Source organism: Paroedura picta, chromosome 3, assembly GCF_049243985.1.
Source record: "Paroedura picta isolate Pp20150507F chromosome 3, Ppicta_v3.0, whole genome shotgun sequence".
Classification (NCBI taxonomy): domain Eukaryota; kingdom Metazoa; phylum Chordata; class Lepidosauria; order Squamata; family Gekkonidae; genus Paroedura; species Paroedura picta.
In genome coordinates this window covers 75,438,413-75,458,558 of record NC_135371.1, presented here as the reverse complement: position 1 = coordinate 75,458,558, position 20,146 = coordinate 75,438,413, and the positions used below count along the sequence as shown (strand labels likewise).

General features: G+C 43.3%; 1 protein-coding gene across 6 annotated transcripts in view; it reads left to right on the top strand.

Moving 5' to 3' along the window:
• Positions 1-1,717: 1,717 nt before the first annotated feature.
• CNOT8 (CCR4-NOT transcription complex subunit 8) overlaps positions 1,718-20,146 on the top strand; it is a 36,202-nt gene continuing 17,773 nt past the window's right edge. Inside the window, exons 1-2 of one of the 6 annotated variants that reach the window (XM_077326447.1) lie at positions 1,718-1,869; positions 6,331-6,489. In XM_077326447.1, coding sequence (XP_077182562.1) covers positions 6,373-6,489 — 117 coding nt within the window. In that variant the 5' untranslated portion in view covers positions 1,718-1,869; positions 6,331-6,372. Of the gene's footprint in view, positions 1,912-1,971; positions 1,995-2,063; positions 2,087-5,806; positions 5,992-6,330; positions 6,490-20,146 lie in introns of those variants that run through there. The other 5 variants (XM_077326448.1, XM_077326451.1, XM_077326452.1 and 2 more) reach the window with 5 other exon arrangements.

Sequence of the window (20,146 nt, the reverse complement as noted above, 5' to 3'; positions counted from 1 at the left end):
TTCCTGGCTCTCTGCCTCCTACCTAGTTAGGTGAAACATTAATCAGGCTTTGAGAAACCCCCATGGCAGACTACTGTTGATTTTATTTATGTGATCTATTCACCGCCCCTCCTGGCATAGCCAACTCAGGGCAGTTTACGACATTTCAATGAAGCAACATTTAACTCATAAAAGCAAGAAAACAGCATTCTGCATTAATATGACATTAACATCTATCAAAACAATTGATCGATTGATGATGTGTATTCGTCTTTGGTGGTATTGAGATAATTCCAGATCTTAATTATAAAATGTTGACTTTGAGGGATAAATATCCTTGTGGAGGGGAGCCCTGCGATGTTCTGGTGTTATTATTGCAAGCAAATAGGATTTTATGTTGTACTAAAAGAAGTAAAGTGTCCAGATCATGTGAGGTAATGTTACTGCTTTACGCCGCTCTGGTAAGACTTCAACTTGGAGTCTATGTTCCGTTTTGGGCACAACTGAAGAAAGATATAGAGAAACTGGAGCATGTCCAAGGCAGGGCTATGAAGATGGCGAGGGTTTTGGAGACCAAGTCATATGAGGAAAATACTTCAACTATCTGCTCATCTCATTTTGATCCTATAATATGCTCTACATTTTAAGCAAAGTAAGAGTAACTAGTGTCTCACACCCATGCTAAAGTGAATGTATTACTTTTTAGATTGGATCTTCGTTTCAACTACCCTCTATTTATAACACTCCTTCCCCCGTAAGCAACACTCATACTCATCTGATAATTGAGTTATGACTTACAAAAGCTCCTGTTGGAATATTGTTACTAGCTTAAACACCACTAGACTTGTTTTATAATCATGTTGGAAGTCACTTAAGAGTAAATGCCATTGAATCATTCTTCTGCAGTGAAACAAATCCCACTATATTTGGAAACAGGTCTGATAAATTTCTAGGTAGCTACCGGAGAATCCCAGAATCATGTCTCTGGACTACAGCAGTCAGCTCCCCTGGAGAAAATGCCTCCTTTGTTAGGTAGACTCTGTAAGAAGAGATGATTTTTGGTATTCCACTTTTTCTTCCCTGAAGGGAGTCTCAAAGCAGCTTACAATCTCGCCTACCTTTCCTCTCCCCACAACAGAGCCATGTAAGGTAGATGAGAGAACTGTCACCCAAGGTCGCCCTTCTGGATGCATGTGGAGGAGAGGAGAATCAATGTAACTTGGTGCAGGGGTGGCCAAACTGTGGCTCTCCAAGATGTCTATAGACTACAATTACCATGAGCCCCTCCCAGCATGCTGGGGCTCACAATAATTGTAGATCATGGACATTTGGAGAGCCACAGTTTAGCCACCTCCTCCCCCCGTAAGCTTGTATTCCCAAATCTCCAGAAGTTCCTCAACCAGGAGCTAGCAACCTTACAAGTCAGAACTCACACATCTACTGCAAAACCATTCCTAGGTCAACTGACAGGATGAAATCCCGCTGCACTAAAAGCTCTGTCGGCTGAAACGAATCCGGTTTCCTTCAAAGTCCTTCCTTGTTACAGGACTTCGCTGCCCTTGCTATGGAGACCTGCGCAACGACTCTTAGAGGGGGACGACCAAGCAAGGGCAGCCAAGAGTTCATGCGCTCCTTTACGCAACCTTCTTTCAGTATTCCCAGAAATACGCGCGCGGCTCCTGTGAAAACTTGGCTACGCACACGCGCAGCTCGGTTTCCTTCTCTTCGGCTTCCTTGGGGCAGGAAGAAGAAAAACCCCGGATGTTTTCTGCTCTAAGGATATCCGTTGGCCGCTGTGCTCAGCGCATGCGTCCGAGGGGGTTGAGGTCGTACACCGAACCAACGAGTGATGGCGAGGAGGTAGGCTAGAGCGGCCCCCGCCCGAAGAAGGTAAATTATAACGGCCTGGTGGTCGAACCTCCGGCGCTTTAGGTGAGGGGCGGATTCGCGTCCCCCCCCCGCCCCCCCGGGAAGCCTTAGGCCGAGATGGGAAATGGGAGCTGGGGGCGGAGCAGGCAGGTGTTTGTTGTTTGCACGCCGGATTTCCTGGTTATTTTTGGAGCCTGGCTGGTCTTGTGGGGGAGCGGGAATAGTGACAGCTGTTTATGTGAGACAATGGAGCCGTCCAGTAGGCGCAAAAGGCGGCGAATGTTCTTGGGCTTTTCCAAAATTGCTCGCGGGCGGGGGAAGGGGGACGAGGGCGAGAGGGTGGTTTACAGTAGCCCTGATGTCAACAGCGTCTTGTGGCATATAACCTTTTATTTCAGTTCACAGAAATAAGCTTTTGTGGAGGTGGATTTACAACTCTTCTTCAGAGGCAATGGATTCCTTTCCACCCCATCTCTGCAATGGCTTGCATAGTGAGGACCCCCCCCCCCCCCGGTTGTACCGGAGCATGTTGGGTGTAGTCCACGAACGCGTACGCTGGGATCCCTTTCTGCCACTAGCAAAGACTGCGCAGGGTCTCCTCGCGGCTTTGCGGTGAAGGCAGGCTTGCGATCTGGTGTGGGTCTGTCTTTCAACCGCGATACTGCTCGCGCGGGCTGTAGGGAAATGGTGCTTCGAAGAGACTCCAAATGTATCCGGGAACTCGGGGAGCGCACGTGTTCCTCGAGTCCTTCCCCATGTACGTGGGCTGGGTTGTGGGGGGAGCGTGCAAACAAATTTGTATGCGTCGGAGCTTGGGACAAGCAGAGAAAAACAGCCGGAGACGAATTTTAGGCGCGGGACCTGTGGGATGATGCCGAAAGAGGCGGAGCTCCCTGGCCACGAAGCCAAACTCGGTTCTAGATGGGAGACGTTTCTGGTTATTGGGGCCGGGGACGAGAGGCCGCCCATTTCTGACATAGGGTGTTCTGTAAAAGCGGCCGCTTCAAAGCAGATTTTGGAAGGACACCCATGAAACCTAAATCGTCACTTGTGTCTATTTTAAGGGATCTTGTATGGAAAAATAGGTATACTCAAAATTCTCAACACCTGAGGGAGAGTTTAGTGTTAATAACAGGATACCTTAGCAGTAGTATCTGTAAGAAGGCAAAGATAGTCGAATTTTTGTTAGATCTTCGGTTATTGCATGTGTAGGTTATTGGTGATTATATCCAAAACTATTTAGTAAAGGCAAAAACAAATATATTTAGAATAACAGCATGACCTTTTGACATCTTTAGATAAATGTACAGGCTGTTACTTCAGTTTAAGAAAGATGATGGCACATTTGGATAAAACACTGAGGTGACAATGTGCTCACTTTTGTATTGGGTAATTTCTGTTGTAAAGTAGGCCTGAAACAATGTTCCTATTTTGGAACAAGTAATTTGTAGAATTATTTATATTCAGAAACTTCAAATGGTGGAATTACAGTTTTCGATACTGTTAAACCAATTTGATTAGAAGTGTAAGTCTTCTTGATTTGGAACAAACTATCAAATAATGCGATAATTTTATTTATTACATTTATATACCACCCTCTCTTGTGGCTCAGGGCTGTTTACATTCATGGAATGTCATCATTCAAGGAATTCAAGGAATTCAAGGAATGTCATCATTGCGAACATATAATATTTCTAACATTCATAACAATAGAATATTTAACTTTATAAGTTTACAACTCAACAATTGTATATTGTTTACTGCGCTCTCATTTGACACTTTCATCTGTGGGACATAGTTGGTGGTGAGAGGAGCCTCTGGCTTTGGTTGTTAGAATTGCTTCATTGGCCTTGACCGAAAGCTTGGTGGAAGAGATCCATTTTGCAGGCCCTGCAGAACGGCTTGAACTTTGGCAGGACCCTGATCTCTTTTGGGAGCTCATTCCACTAGGTGGGGGCCAGGACAGAGAAAGCCCTGGTCCTGGTCAAGGCCAAATGAGCCTCCCTGGGGCTAGGGGTTTCCAGCTTGTTGGTGTTTGCAGAACATAGAGCTCTTGGGGTGGATAGCCAGAGAGGCAGTTGCTCAGGTATTCAGGCCCCAGACTGCATATGATTTTCAAAGTGATTACCAGAACCATAAGCCTGATTCAGTATTCAAGTGGTGACTGTGCAGCTGTTGGAATATAGTTTGGATTTGCGTCCTTCAAGGTGTTTCTGTGAGAAACCTGGCTGCTGCATTCTGGACCAGTTGTTTCTGAATCAGGCATAAGGGTAAACCCATGTAGAGCAAGTTGCAGAAATCCAGTCTAGAGGTGACTGTCACCTGAATAGGTGATCTGGGGCCAGGTAGGGTGCTAGTACCTTAGCTTGATGCAGGTATAAGAATCTGCTTGATTGATACTCTTGATACTCTTGTGACCTGCTCCTCTGTGTTGAAGATCACACCCAGGTTCCTGGCTGAGTGTGCAATCTGTGGTTGCACCACATCCAGATCCAACACTTTGAGTGTTCATATTTGTAGATCCTTTGCAATATATCAATGTAAGGTTTTGCACACAACTCAGGTTGGTGATGTTTTTTGCATCAATATAGCCATTGTTTGAGTTTATTATTATTAATAGTAGTATTTTTCTTCCCACCACGCCTGAGACCGGCTTGTGGCAGGTTCCAAAGTGTTCAGTAAAAACCCTAATAAAGCTTCATTAAAACAGGACAAAATCATCGAACAAACATGGCGGAATTCCTCAATTATCCAACCCCCAACCAACCTCTAGTGAGGGGTGGAAAGAGGGACTAAGATCGTAATGGCCTAACTAATGCCTAACATGGGGGGGGGGGGCAATCAATCTTCCTCACTGTCCTGGCCTCAACCATAGATCTGGAGGAAGAACTCTGTTTTGCAGGTTCTGTGGAATGCCAAAATTATCACACAGTTGACTATAATTTAATGTGTCTACCATCTTTGCTCATTAGAATAGGAATGGATGCAGGAAAGGTTAGTCTGAAACATTAATATTATACATTAGATAGAGTTCCTGTAGCAAATCAGTAGCCGGAATAGCTGAGTCCACTCTTCTATCTATATTCAAAATATTTTTCAATCCGGTGCATCACTGATGCCTAAGAATTTGAAATTTTCAGCCTTGTATAACACAGAGTTAATTTTAAGACATCAGAATTAGGGTTGTATGCTTCGGTGTCCAAAGTGGCCTTTCCAGGCTGAAGCAGCCAGCACTGTGGCGTGGGGGGTGGGGGTGGCGCCAGTGTGCCAGTTTATGTACACATGCAGGAACAGAGCTCTGTGCCTGCGTGCGCACAACTGTAATCAGAATTATGCCAAATGGCATTAGGAACTGTTAATTGATTGTTTGGTGGCTAAAGTCTAAACTTGTTCACAGATTTTCTGGATAGTCTTTGGCAGACCACAGTCAGCCTCATTTCTCATATTTTTCATAGGACCTACCTTACAAGGCTATTGTAAGGATTATTATGATAACATATAAAGCATTTTTAAAACTGAAAATGCTACACAAATGCTAAGCTAATGTTTTGCTAGTAGAATTGTTACATTTTTTTCATTCAGCTGCAAAGACCCAGTGAGAAATTCATTGGCTTTGCTAGTCTGAAATGTAAATGGCTAGATGTACCAGATTCATCTTTTCACCAGAGCAAAGAATATGCTATAAATAATACATTGCAAATATTCTAATAGGTTGTATACTTATTAACATGAAATTATTATATTTAACAAAAACTAGTGATACTTGCCTTGCATGTAAACCTTCAGTAATGAAAGAGGGTAGTCGAATCCAGGGGTAGTCAAACTGCGGTCCTCCAGATGTCCATGTACTACAATTCCCATGAGCCCCTGCCAGCATTCGCTGCCAGGGGCTCATGGGAATTGTAGTCCGTGGACATCTGGAGGACTGCAGTTTGTGACTACCCCTGGTCTAATCCATTTTCCATTGCAGGCATCTGACTTACGCTGTTCCTACAGGTCCTCTGTCTCCCAAGAACAGCCTGTGGGGGCTATTTTGAACTGCAGTGGGAGAAGGGAGTGAGGAAGTCCCATCCTCCTGACTGAATCCCGTCTGTCAGCGGAGATCTATTGCAGAATCCTGTAATTGTCTTTAACCAAACCAATGTAAATAGAGAGCAGCTATGTGTGTTTACCTACTAATAACTTCCCCTGATGTGATAGGAATGCTGGTTTAAGTTAAAAATGTGTGGTTCACATCCTGCTTCATTCATCCCCAGTTTCAAGGATTCTTGGAGAGGGAAGGGGAGAGAGACAGACAGAATAAGTCTTTGGAGTTCCATATCTGACTCTTCATATCATATATATATATTATAAGATTGTGTCCTTAATTGGGAATATCAAAGTCTGCAATTCTGTATGCAGTAGGATTTGCTACTCAGAAAAAATGCAGATGCAGCCATTTACTTTATTATATTTTGAGCTGTTTATCATGACATTTTGCAGTTTCCACTCTTGTCGTTGTGACTGTGGTGCAGAACTTTCAAGATGCCAGCTGCACTTGCAGAAAACAGTCAGGTGATTTGTGAAGTGTGGGCAAACAACCTGGAAGAAGAGATGAGGAAAATTCGAGAAATTGTTCTCAGCTACAGCTATATTGCAATGGTAAGTGTGCTTCAATGTGCAGTCTTTTTTTGTATCTAGAAGTTAATCACATAGGTGGGTATAAATTTTGCTATAATATGTGCACAGCTGGTCAGTAGATATGAACCAGGAGACTGTAACACAGAGGCATATTTAAATTTTTCTTGTGCCTTTAATACCAATAACACATACCTAACTTTATTTGTATGCTGCCTCAGTTAATCTAAAACCAGATTGTCTAAATGCATGATTTAACATTTTTGCACGATACTTTGGAAACAGCCATCCATTTGACCTTTCACATTCCATTGCTATTTGCTGATAAGCTCCTAAAGCAAGCTGGCTGTTGGAAAGAGAATACTGAAATAGATGGAACTTGGTATAAGGCAATTCAGGCATTCACAAATAAAGCAGTCTTGTGCAGATCAGAACATTCTGTACATTCAGATATAACTTCTATAACTTCACATAGGGTTACTTGCTTGCATGCAGGAGTTCTAACTGTAAGAGGGAACAAATATTCCATATACCAACAAAGTTACAATAGTCATACCCTACTGATTCATACAGGTGAATTTGTTTAAAAACTCAGGTGTCTTGTTAGGACACATGTATCTTCAAGAGAGAAGTGTTACCTAAGGTAGGATTATTCAAGCCTATGCATAAATAATTTTTGGTGATTGATTTGGTTTGGGTTTTTAAAATGTTGGTTGTATAAAATAAATGTTCCTCTACTCATGGCAAGCCATGTGTCACTGTAATTCAGTTGCATACATTAGAGTGGGTGACACCAGCCACAGCTATAAGGTACTCATTTTGTTGTAAATTATTGGTTTAGGTTGAGAACTGTTTTAAATGTGTCTGCTTATCTGTGTGTATCTAAAAGAGACCATGTAGTTGGAATATGTATTGGCATTGATCCCATTGGTAGGTATGGCCCATTACAATTATAATCTTGTTACGCAGTACAGTGCAGTATGCCTTCCAAATCAACTGGGGCAACATCATTACTAGAAATGGAGCAAAGCAACTAGGGCAACCTTTTATTAATGATATCTCACTTGGATGTCAGGAAGTTGATTTGGTAGGGTGAAATATTCCTACAAAGAAGTTGGGAAAAGCTGCCATTAGGATGTGTCCTGTAGTTGGCCTATAGACCTTGTATTATGAAGTCCTGGTTAGTGTATCATTAGAACTTGTTAATGTCAGGGAGCATGGCAATGCAAAATTGAGAAATATATGTGCCAGTAATTCTATGTGAGATATATTTTACATCGGTGGTCCCCAACCACCGGGTCCTGGCACTGGGCCGCAGCTCCCTCTCCCCCCCCCCCCCCCCCGCAGTAAGAAACTTCCCAGGCCGCAAGCTTGTGGCTCGGCAAGCTTCTTACTGTGTGTGTGGGGGGGGGAGGGAAGCAGGGCCGTGCATGCGCAATGCCTGTTTAGATATACAAAAGAAAAGTTATTATTAATCAACTTACTTGAGAGATCGTAGACCTCACGTTAACTGCTTGATACAATCTAAGAGCTATCCTGGCAGATATTTCTAGGTTTAAGTTAGATGCTTAACATTAAACATTTCTTATAGAACAGTATGAGTTTTGGCCCTGTATCAATACCCTGATGAAGGGAGAGGAAAGTAGGGCTTTGCCTTAAAGATGTACAAAGAAAAAAAATTACAAAAGGATTTCATAATTTCTCCTTATCCTTAATACAGATACATCTACAAACCATTTATACTTGACCCATTCTAAGAGCCATCCTGACAGGTATATTTTCAGATTTAAGTTGAAAGCTTAACATTAAACATTTTCTACAGGTCAGTGTAGGCTTTGGTCCTAGAACAATACACTAATAGAAGAAAGAAAAAATAAGGGGGGAGAACCCCATTTTATATTTCCAACATTAATGATTATATTACCTATATGCCTACAAAGGAAAATAAACAAGAAACAAGAGAGAAAGAGACACTGCTTCCCCTTTTTCATAAAAATAGAAATATAGAATACAGTATAACATTAAACATAAAACAATATGAGCTTTCGGTCTTCTTAAGGGGGTCTCATCTCAAGGCTTGCTACATATTGTCGTTCCCGTAGACTTATATTCTGTCCCATTGGCCTTTGGCGTAGAAAGTGCAGTTGTACTCTTTCCCGCAGAATATGCATCGATAGATCTTGAGGCCGTTGCACCTCCTGGACTCCAGTATCAATACAATTTTTTCCCCAAAGAGCTCCTTTAAATCGGTTACTTTCACTGCAGATCCATATTTCTTTTAATTTATTTTTGTACACTGTTGCTTTGGGATGGCTGTATGTCTTTTTAAAAAGGGTGTCCTTATCTGGGCTGCAGAACTCCGGCATCCCATTTTCCATCTCCAGAATTTCAGATTTCTCTTCTACTGTTGGTTTTCCACCTTGTTTAGAGATGTCATCAGCCACTGTTATTGATCCATCATTCCTGTTAAAGACTTCTTCCTTGGCATCTTGGATCTCCTTGAAGATATGAATTTCAGATTTCTCTTCTGCTGTTGGTTTTCCACCTTGTTTAGAGCTGTCATCAGCCACTGTTATTGATCCATCATTCCTGTTAGACTTCTTCCTTGGCACCTTGGATCTCCTTGAAGATATGAATTTCAGATTTCTCTTCTGCTGTTGGCTTTCCACCTTGTTTAAAGCTGTCATCAGCCACTGTTATTGATCCATCATTCCTATTGGAGACTTCTTCCTTGCCATCTTGGATCTCCTTGGAGATATTTTTGACCAATCCATCTATAAATACTTTGTAATCTTGGGTTTGTATCTCTATTAGATGAGCCAATCTTTTTAACATAGACATGTTTTTGACTTTTAAAAAAAACGGCCTCAAACAATTTTACAAGTGGCCAGTAGAGGTCCTCTGTTTTATCCTCTGGCATGTGACGTATTAAGGCAGATATTCTCGTGCTGGCACAGAGTTCTCGTGAGATCTTCTCATTCACAGCTCTTATCTCTTATCTCCGAAAACCAAAACAATTACAATAAGAGCTTTTGCCAATTAATTCGAGTTGATTTGAGTCCTTCTTCTGCTTAGTTAGGAGAATCAGCCTGCCTCATAACGAGGTGGCTTCGGGCAGAGCAGAGTAAGAGGAGGGGGGAAACAAAGGGCTTTGATGCAGGAAGAGAGACGGAGAAAAAAAAAAACGAGAGATACTTGCAGTAAATGATGTTTTGGAACTCAGCCGATGTCCTCCCCTCAGTTCAAAACGTTCATTTGTGGTAAATCATCGTGTAGTGTTGAAGCAGATACTTTAAGATTAAAGAAAGAAAAGAAAGTCCGAGATAGAAAATGGCAGTTGTCTTCTGGACCTGGAACGCTGACAGCCTATCATCCAGGGAGATATACTCCCTAAAGGATTGGAGACGGCCCCAAGAACTTGCTGGGTATGCCTACTTCCCTGAAAGATCAGAAAAGAATGACATATTGTTGTAGATACAACCCAATAGTAGAATCATGGAATGATAGAATAATAGAGTTGGAAGGGACCACATGGGTCATCTTGTCCAACCCCTTGCACTGTGCAGGACACTCACATCCCAATCGCTCATCTGCTGTCACCTGCCACCCCTTTGCCTTCACAGAATCAGCCTCTCCGTCAGATGGCTATCTAGCCTCTGTTTAAAAATTTCCAAAGATAGAGAACCCACAACCTCCCGAGGAAGCCTGTTCCACTGAGAAACCGCTCTGTCAGGATCTTCTTCCGGATGTTTAGATGGAATTTCTTTTGAATTAATTTCATCCCATTCATTCTGGTCTATCCCTCTGGGGCAAGAGAGAACAATTCTGCTCCATCCTCCATATGGCACGCTTTTAAATACTTGAAAATGGTTAGATCCTCTTTCAGTCATCTCCTCTCTAGCCTAAACAGACCAAGCTTCCCCCAACCTTTCTTCATATGTCTTGGTCTCCAAACCCCTCACCATTTTTGTTGCTCTCCTCTGGACATGTTCCAATTTGTCAACATCCCTCTTCAATTGGGGTGACCAAAACTGAACACAATACACCAAGTGAGGCCGAACCAGAGCAGAGTAAAGCAGTACCATCGCCTCCCGTAATCTGTATTTCCCTGCTTATGTAACATTCCCTGTAGATTTGAGATCTTCTCATCTTCAGATCTTGCCATCACACCAAGTTCTGTATTTATGTCTCTCTCCCCCTTTGTGTCTAGTTTAAAGCCCTCTTCACCAGGTGTGCAAGGGTTCTCCCAAAAATACTTTTACCGTCCTTTGTGAGGTACACACCGTCTCCTGATAATAGTCCCTAATATTGACATCGTTGACCATGATCCAGAAATCCAAACTGTTCCCGTCAACACCATTGACGTAGCCAGTTATTTACTTGCATAATTTTTCTCTCTCTCTTCCTATCCCTCGGCCACTTACAGGAAGGACTGATGAAAACACAACCTGTGCTCCAAGGTCCTTTACCTTTTTCCCCAGATCCACATATTCTTTTTTAATATGTACCATGTTCTGCTGGGCAGTATTATTTGTTCCTACATGGATGAGAAGTAAGGGGTAATGATCTGTAGGCTTGATGAGCCTGTCCAGCCATTTTATCAAATCCTTAATGCGTACACCAGGTAGGTACCAGATCTCTCTAGACAATGTCATGTCTACACACTTCGGCCTCTACACCTCTTAGCAAGGAATCCCCAATTACCAGTACCCATTTCTTTGTACCCTTGGGAGCAGAACTCAAACTCTTTCTTGCAGGGGACTGTGAAGGGTTTCCTGACCTTTGTGGGGTCGGCGGGGGAAAAGACTTAGAACTCTCACCTTTGGGGGCCTGTGAGTTTTTTCCTGGTCTACGTTGGGGCTTGTTCTTCATGGGGGATTGCACATGGACCTGTGTTCCTTAATCAACCTCTTCAGGCAGATCTTTTAACCGATTGCTGAGCATCAGTGGGTCCTTATTCTTCTACTCCTATGTAGAATAATTCTTCCAATTATTGTTGTTGTTAGGTGCGAAGTCGTGTCTGACCCATCGCTACCCCATGGACAATGATCCTTCAGGCCTTCCTGTCCTCTATCATTCCCTGAAGTCCATTTAAATTTCCACCAACAGCTTCAGTGACTCCATCCAGTCACCTCATTCTCTGTCGTCCCCTTCTTCTTTTGCCTTCAATAGCTCCCAGCATTAGGCTCTTCTCCAGGGAGTCCTTCCTTCTCATGAGATGGCCAAGTATTTGAGTTTCATCTTCAGGATCTGGCCTTCTAAGGAGCAGGCAGGGCTGATCTCCTCTAGGACTGAACGGTTTGTTCGCCTTGCAGTCCAAGGGACTCGCAAGAGTCTTCTCCAGCACCAGAGTTCAAAAGCCTCAATTCTTTGATGCTCAGCCTAACTTATGGTCCAACTTTCACAGCCATACATTGCAACTGGGAATACCATAGCCTTGACTAGATGCGCTTTCATTGTCAGGATGATGTCTCTGCTTTTGAGGATGCTGTCTAGATTTGCCATAGCTTTCCTTCCCAGGAGCAAGCGTCTTTTAATTTCTTTGCTGCAGTCCCCATCTTCAGTGATTTTGGAGCCCAGGAAAATAAAATCTCTCATTACCTCCATTTCTTTCCCATCTATTTGCCAGGAATTGAGAGGGCCGGATGCCATGATCTTCGTTTTCTTGATGTTGAGTTTCTTTTTTTTTTTAATATAATTTTTTTAAATGTTTATATAGAAAGAACAAGGAAAAATATCTTTGATTACGATATTACAATATCATCCCTCCCTCTACTTCCCAAAGTCCCCATTTGCTTGAAGTTTTGCATTGCTGAATACTGTAGATGTCTGTTGCCTGTAAATATAAAAACAAAGCCACAACAAAAAAATCCCACTTTAACATAACATTTCCAGCACTTACAGTCAACGGGTGTTATAAAAATTACCCTTAGAATTGAACCAAGGCATATCCTTAATCTAGAAAATCAGCTGGTTCCTGCACTTGTTTACATCAACATATTTTAAGCACTTATAAAACAATATGAACTTTAATCTATTTATAAAAAGAAAATAAAAAAGGAAAAAAAAACCCTTTATCATGACATTTACAGCTACTTTAGCCCAGTATTTTTTTTTAAGGGGAAAAAAAAGCGAAGCCCGTTTTATCATTATATTTGCAGCTCTTAAATTCTTCAATTCAAATTGTTTAAAAATCTTTGCAGTTACTGTAAGTATTAATGCCATCCATACAGAAACAGAACATAGGAAAAATGTCAGCCCCCCCCCCCTTGCCTCCTCCCAATCTTCTTAAGGAGGTCTCAATTTGAGGCTTAGGAAATGAAGAATATCTGCCAATGATTCTTGAAACAGTTGTACCTCCTGATCTCCAATCTGGGGTGTGTCAGGACCATTTTTTTCCTGCGAAGCTCTTTTAGAATAATTACGTTCAGGACAAACCAATGTGTCTTTTGGCTGATTCTTTTGTGCTTCTGCTTTGAGATATGTCTTTTCAGTAAAGGTAACCTAATCGGGGGGAACTTGATCAGTGATGATAATAAGTTCTTGTTGCAGGTCTTGCTTTCTGAAGGACTCCATCTCCAATGCTTCAAAATTTTCTTCCGCTGAAGATTTCCAATCCTGTAATTCTTCACTCTTGCTATTTTTTGTTCGAGTTGGTTAATATTATCATTATCATTCCTGTTCTTGCCATTTCGGATCTCCTTAAAAATATCTTTCAACAAATTTTCTGTGAAGGCATTCAGATCTCCTCTGTTTTGCTAACAGACGGACCATCTGAGTCAAAATAGCCATATTAAAAATCAGACTTAGAAGTCAACACCAGCCAGTTTTGTGCAGTGTTCCAAACAGCCAGGAGAGGTCCTCCTGCAGAAGTTCTGATTGCTTAGAAAGTCACACAGTGGGAGAGATATCGCAAAAGCCGTTATCAAGGGAAATCTCCGTATAATGTAAACAGTCCAAATTAGCTCATTTACCTTTAAAAATTGTTCATATGTTTCACCTTTCCCCCAGAGTTTGAAAAAAGACAAGAAAAACAAGCAGGAAAGTCTGTGTGAGAAAGATGAACTCACTGCTGCGGCTTGGTAGACGAGACAGGAGGAGGTGTACAAAAACAATTTAGTGTCATTAAAACGTTACTCACTGTTGATAGCAGGCATTCGATGTTAGAGAACTCTGAAGTCTCTTCAAAGCAGTTCAGAAAATGAAAGAGGAATGAGAAAGAAAAGGCTATCCTTGTTAAAGAAGTCTCTGATGTCAAACTGCTTCTTAGCCTTAGTAATCACATATAGCTTAAGATCTGGAGAATCTCTCTCTGCAGATGAGTAATGGGCCTTTTTAGAGCACCGGAACTTTCCGAAGCTTTTATAAGGAGAATTTAGCAAGGTTTGTGAACCTTGCTTGCTTCTGCCGGACGTAGATATGTTCAGCCTCCTATACAGACCAAGAGCTCCCCCTTAGGAGAAGTGCTCAAGCAGCCAACTTTTCCATCATTAGATGGGAAAGATGTTGAGTTTCAAGCCAACTTTTGCACTCTCCTCCTTCACCTGCATCAAGAAGCTCTTTAGTTCCTCTTCGCTTTCTGCCATTAGAGTGGTATCATCTGCATACCTGAGGTTGTTGATATTTCTCCCTGCAATCTTGATCCCAATTTATGACTCATCTAACCCCGCCTTTCTCATGATGTGCTCCGCATACAAGTTAAATAGGCAAGGCAAAAGTATACAGCCTTGCCAAACTCCTTTCTCAATTTTGAACCAATCAGGGATTCCATGCCAGGTTCTCATTGTCAAAGGCAGACAGAGTCATAACTAGGCTTCTGGATTAATAGAAAACTTTATTGAAAGTAGATCTGAACATTCCAAAGTCAGTTGATTCTAATTGATACATGGCAAGCAAGCAGTTATCAATGCATCCTTCCCGCCCAAATGCCCCCTCTTTCCCAGGGTAGAATTGAACTCTAACTGGTGGAAACAACTTCTGGCTATCGACCAATTGGAATATTCCATGAATCCTAGCTTATTGTGCCTATTTACAAAAAAAGGTGGTTCTAGCTCTCCAGTAAATTATCGTCCTTTTAGCCTTCTATGTATCGCCAGTAAAATTTACGCCAAACTTCTAGAACTTAAGCTACTAGATTGGGTGACTTCAAATGACCTAATAGGTCCCAAACAAATTGGCTTTGCTAAAAATTGTTCTACTCTAGACCACTGTTTAACCCTCTATTCTCTTGCAGACAAATATCTTCATACAGGTAGGAGGAAACTCTGTGCAGCTTTTGTTCACCTCAAGGGTGCATTTGATTCTATCTCCAGGTGTTTACTATGGAGAAAATTGCAAGATCTTAATATTGATTCGCGCCTATTACTACTCCTAATGAAGCTCCATTCCAACAATACCTGTCAGGTCAAATTTACTGAAAAGGGTCATCTAACTACTCAAATCCCCATCCTGAGAGGAGTTAAACAAGGCTGCGTCCTTGCTCCTCATTTATTTAACCTTTTTTTACACGATCTTCCAAAAGCCCTAAGACTCATAAATGGTCATCCTCCCAAACTAGATAAACTGCCAATCCCACTTCTTCTGCATGCTGGTGATACAGTCTTGCTTTCCTATTCCAGAATTGGTCTGAAAAGATATTTGAATGTTTTTTATGAATATTGCCAACTTAATGAACTATCGATTAACTTTGAAAAAACCAAAGTGATGGTCTTTGCACAGAAGGGGTCCCCCTTAAACTGGCGTATTGGTGGTCATCAAATTGAGCAGGTCAAATGGTTCAAATACTTAGGAATCACCTTCCAACATGATTTGCACTGGACCAAACATAGAAATAGCATTATGTTGCCGGCTAAATGTTCTACTACCCATCTAAACCGTTTTTTCTTCCTCAAAGGTAATCAGTTTGTCCCAGCTGCCTGTCATGTGTTTGACTCAAAAATTCTTCCCCAAATTTTATAAGGCATCCCTTGGAATGGTTACAAAAACTTGGAAAGGTTACAATCTGCCTTTTTCTCGTGGATTTTGGGAATTCCAGATTGTGTCCCTTACTCCTTATGTCTTGAAATCGGCCATAATCTTCTCGAAACCAAGGCCTAGATTTCTACCTTCAAATATTGGCTAAAACTGCATTTTAGAGTTCGATCAGATAGTCTATTGGCCTGTTTATTGAAAGACTTTTTAAAATGTAACTGGTTCTCTACCATCCTGACTACACTCCAACAAATTGGAGATTGACTACAATTACATCTTATCTCTGAATGAATCTTCCATTATGCGCCAAATTAAACAAAGGCTCCAAATTCCAAAAAGCCCATCCTACTGTTCCAGCTATTTGCTCTCCCCGTCCTCTTGGTCTCCAAGTGAAGCATGGGATAATGCCGGCTTATTTCTATAACTTGGCAAATCCCCTTTATCACAGAGCGTTTTCGCTTGTGTGGCTCAACGCCTTTCCATCCAAAGTATTACAAGGGAGATTTGCCAAGATTCCTTTCTAAAATAGACTATATCCCTGTGAATTAAACACTCCTGACACCGTACAACATATCTTACTGGATTGTCCCTTGTTTATTTTCCAGCGAAGGCATGTTATACCTCTTATACCCAAATGGAGAAATCACTCAAAAGACCTGATCTGCCAATTTTTGTTGAGCGATAAGGATGCCAATGTCACCTTCATTATGGCTGATCTTTTGTCTTCAGTTTTTAAACTTAAACTGATTGATGTATCATGACTATCTCTGTTCATTTTGCTAATCTGCTTTATGCCCATAAAGGTATTGTGTGTGTGTGAATTACCCCCCTCTCACAGGTGTCATCCTGGGCTTCCTGCCAGACTGTCTCTAGTCCAGCTGGCCTTGGGTGACAAGTGCCCTCCCTTTCAGATAACAAAGCAGAGAGCAACATTTACAAGAAAGAGACACAGCATGAAAGCATACACGAAGCAGTGTGAAATAGTTCAGGGTTGTAAAAAGGGTTACAAAAGGTTCTTCAAACAACACACATCAAACCAACATGGTGTTTCTCTGGTCAACCACAAATCTTGGCAAAGATCATAGGGGCTGATCCTGACAATTCCGCCCTTCCATAAGCAGCCCCCCCTTCACCCCGCCTTCACCGGCCTTGGACACTGGGGAAATTTACGATGAAATTCCTGCACTAGCTTGGGGGCCCGTACATTCCCAGTCTCCACCTACTCGCGGTCCCCCATGGGGAACTCTTTCCAGTCCACAAGATACTGAAGCTTTCCACGATGCCAGCGAGAGTCCAAAAACTGGTTCCCTTCATAGTGTGTGTCTTTATCCACAAAGACGGGGATGGTTGCTGTGGGGGTAGGGTGCCAAGCATCTGGAGGCGGGGCTTTTTTCAGCAAGCTGGAATGAAAAATCGGATGAACATGCTTGTAAGTCTTTGGCAGATCTAATTCAACAGTCAGAGTTTATAAGGCATTTAATTGTGAAAGGACACATAAACTTGGGTCCGAGTTTGTGGGAGGGTTGTTGGCTGTGCAAGTTCTTTGTGGACAAGTAAGCCAGGTCCCCAACCACCCATTATGGGGCTGCACTTCTCTTCTTGTCAACCTGTTCTTTATAGTCCCATTTTGCCTTTTCCAAGCAATTCACAATCTGGGGCCAAGCTGAGGCAACCCTGCCTCCCATTTTTGTACATCCAAGGACCCTTTGGCTACCAGATGGGCACGTGCCGTAAACCACCTTGAAGGGTGAGACCCCTGTAGATGAGTGTACCCCATTATTGTATGCAAACTCAGCCAACGGGAGTAAGGCCACCGAGTCCGTTTGCTGATGATTAATAAAAAAACATAGGTACTGTTCTAGAATTTGGTTCACTTGTTCAGTTTGACCATTTTTCTCTGGGTACTACCCTGAGGTGAGGGCCTGCTCCATCCCCAGCAATCCCAAAAGCTCCCGCCAGAACTTGGCAACAAACTGGGTTCCTCTGTCAAAATTTGCCCCCGAATTCCGTGCAGTTTCTATACGTTTTCCACAAATAAAGAAGCCAGTTTTGAGGCAGAGGGTAACCCAGCACACAGAATGAAATGTGCTTGCTTAGAAAACGCAGCCACCTCCACCCAGATGACTGTTTCCACATGGCTGGGCAGGAGGTCAGTTATAAAGTCCATAGTGATCTCCTTCCAAGGAGCTGAGGGGATGGGCAGTGGCTGCAGCAACCCTTTTTTCTTCCGCCCCGCTGATTTTGCAGTGAGACACACAGGGCACCCTTGAACATACAACTCCACATCCTTGCAAAGGATGCACTAGGTGGAAAGTTTTTTCGCACTAGGTGGAAAGTTTTTACAATGCCAAAATGTCCTGCTGCCTTGGAATCATGGCACAATTTCAAAACGTGCCACCGCGGACACAAATAATTTGTCTCTCTGGCAAAACAACCCCTCCTCCTGGAGCTTCGGCCGGAGGTGGGCGAATTCTGGGTCGCTCGTGACGTCCTTCTGGACTCACCCCCCCAGGGGAGGGAACCTCGCCAGCCCCCCGGCTCCTCGTCACAACTGCCAGACTCAACTGGGTCAGCGTGAAAATTGTATCCACCAATGGCTCCCTTTTACACTCGTATTGGGGAGGTGTGACAACGCATTGGACAGAAAGTTCATTCTACCAGGCAGATGTTTCAGAGTAAAGATGAAGCGGGAGAAAAACTCAACCCAATGCATTTATTTCACAGACAGCGAGCAGGGCTGTTTCAATGCCTGCAGATTCTTATGGTCAGTCCAAACGACAAAGGGGAGGGTGGACCCTTCCAGCCAATGCAGCCATGTAATCAACGCTAACTTCACTGCTGCTGCCTCTTTTTTCCAAATCGCCCAGTTCTTCTCCGGCTCAGAGAACTTTTTTGAAATGTAGGCAAGGTGGTGCAGGCGCCAATTCTCACCCTCCTGCAGTATCACCGCCCTCATGGCCATATCTGAAGAATCCACTTGTACCGTAAAACCTTGTTGGGGTTGGCATGAGCTAGTACCAGCTCCATGGTAAAAAGCACCTTCTCAAAGGGAGCCTGACAACTTTCTGACCAAGCGAAGGGAGCACTGGGTTTGGAATCCTGTTCCCCTCCCCCCCTTTCGTTTTTAGCAAGTCTGTTAAAGGCAGTGCCACCCTGGCAAAGTTGGGGATGAAGGAACGGTAGAAATTGGAGAACCCTAGAAAGCTTTGCAATTGCTTGCACGTGCGGGGTGGCTTCCAAGCCAACAAGTCCTGCACTATACTAGGGTTCATTTCAATGCCTGCAGGGAGCACCCGGTAGCCCAGGAAGTCCACACAGTTCTTGTGGAATTTGCATTTGGACAGCTTTGCATACAAATGGTTTTCCCGCAAGCGGCGCAAGACTTCCTGCACCAGCTGCAAATGCTCAGAGGGATTTTCTGAGTACAGAAGAATGTCATCCAGTTAGACCAGGGCTCCCTTGTACAAAAGATCATGCATGATCTTATTTATCACATTCATTAACACGCCAGGAGCGCCAGCCAAACTGAATGGCATGACAGTATATTCAAATTGGCCTAGGGGCGTGTTGAAAGCAGTCAGGTACTCATGTCCCTTCTTTATTCTTACTCGGTAATAAGCCTCCCTCAAATCCAACTTAGCAAAGACCTGCGCCTTCCCCAAGTGACACAGCAAGTCTTTTATCAGAGGCAGGGGGTAGGCATTGGAAATGGAAACCGCGTTCAAACCCCTATAATCGGTGCACAGTCAATGTGCCGTCTTTTCTTTATAAAAAGCACTGGCGCTGCCATGGGCGAAGTTATGGAACGGATGAAACCCCTAGCCAGATTTTTGTCCAAGAAGGCTCGCAACTCAGCCATTTCCCTGGGGCTCATGGAATACAACTTTGCCTTGGGGAGGGGTTCCCCTGGCTGTAATTCCGTTTTTCGGTGGGGCGACAGCTGATCGCACTCCTTTTCTGTGAACACATCCTGCAAATCCCAATAGTCTCTAGGCAACTCAGGTAGCCTGGCACAACACACTGTTGTGTGCTTGCACCGCCCTTCCAAGGTAGTGTCCTGGAATTTCTGCCTGCAGTGCCGCCGGCACCCTGGGGCATTAAACCTAAGCACTCGGGATCTCCAATGCACACCCAAGACAAACAGGAAGGCTGCACTAAGGGCCACCACCGGCTGGCTCCATTCCCAATGTTCTGCAACTTCTAAATCCAACGAGAGGGTGCGAGATGCCGCCTCACCCCTTTCACGCATTTCCCATCCATCTGGGCAAAATGGAGTGGTTTGCAGAGCAGCTCCACCCCCCACCCCTGAAGTTTGAACTAACGGTGGGTTAATCAATGTCTGGGTACACCCAGAGTCTAGAATGCTTTGCACAAGGCCAAAGCTGAGAGTGAGCTAAGATTGGTCAGGGAAGCCCATTGTAACAAGAAAAGATTTTTCAGTTATGTGTGGAGCAAACGTAAAGTAAAGGAGGCAATAGGCCCACTGTTGGGTGTCGATGGACAAACTCCAACGGAAGATGCAGAGAAAGCAGAAAGGCTTAGTGCCTATTTTTCATCTGTTTTTTCCCACAGGTCAAAGGGTTTAGGCACATCTAGAGATGGCAGTAGCCAAAGGATAGTGTCTGGGTGGCAGGTTAACATGGATAGAGAGGTTGTCGAGAGGCATTTAGCTGCACTGGATGAGTTCAAATCCCCTGGGTCGGATGAAATG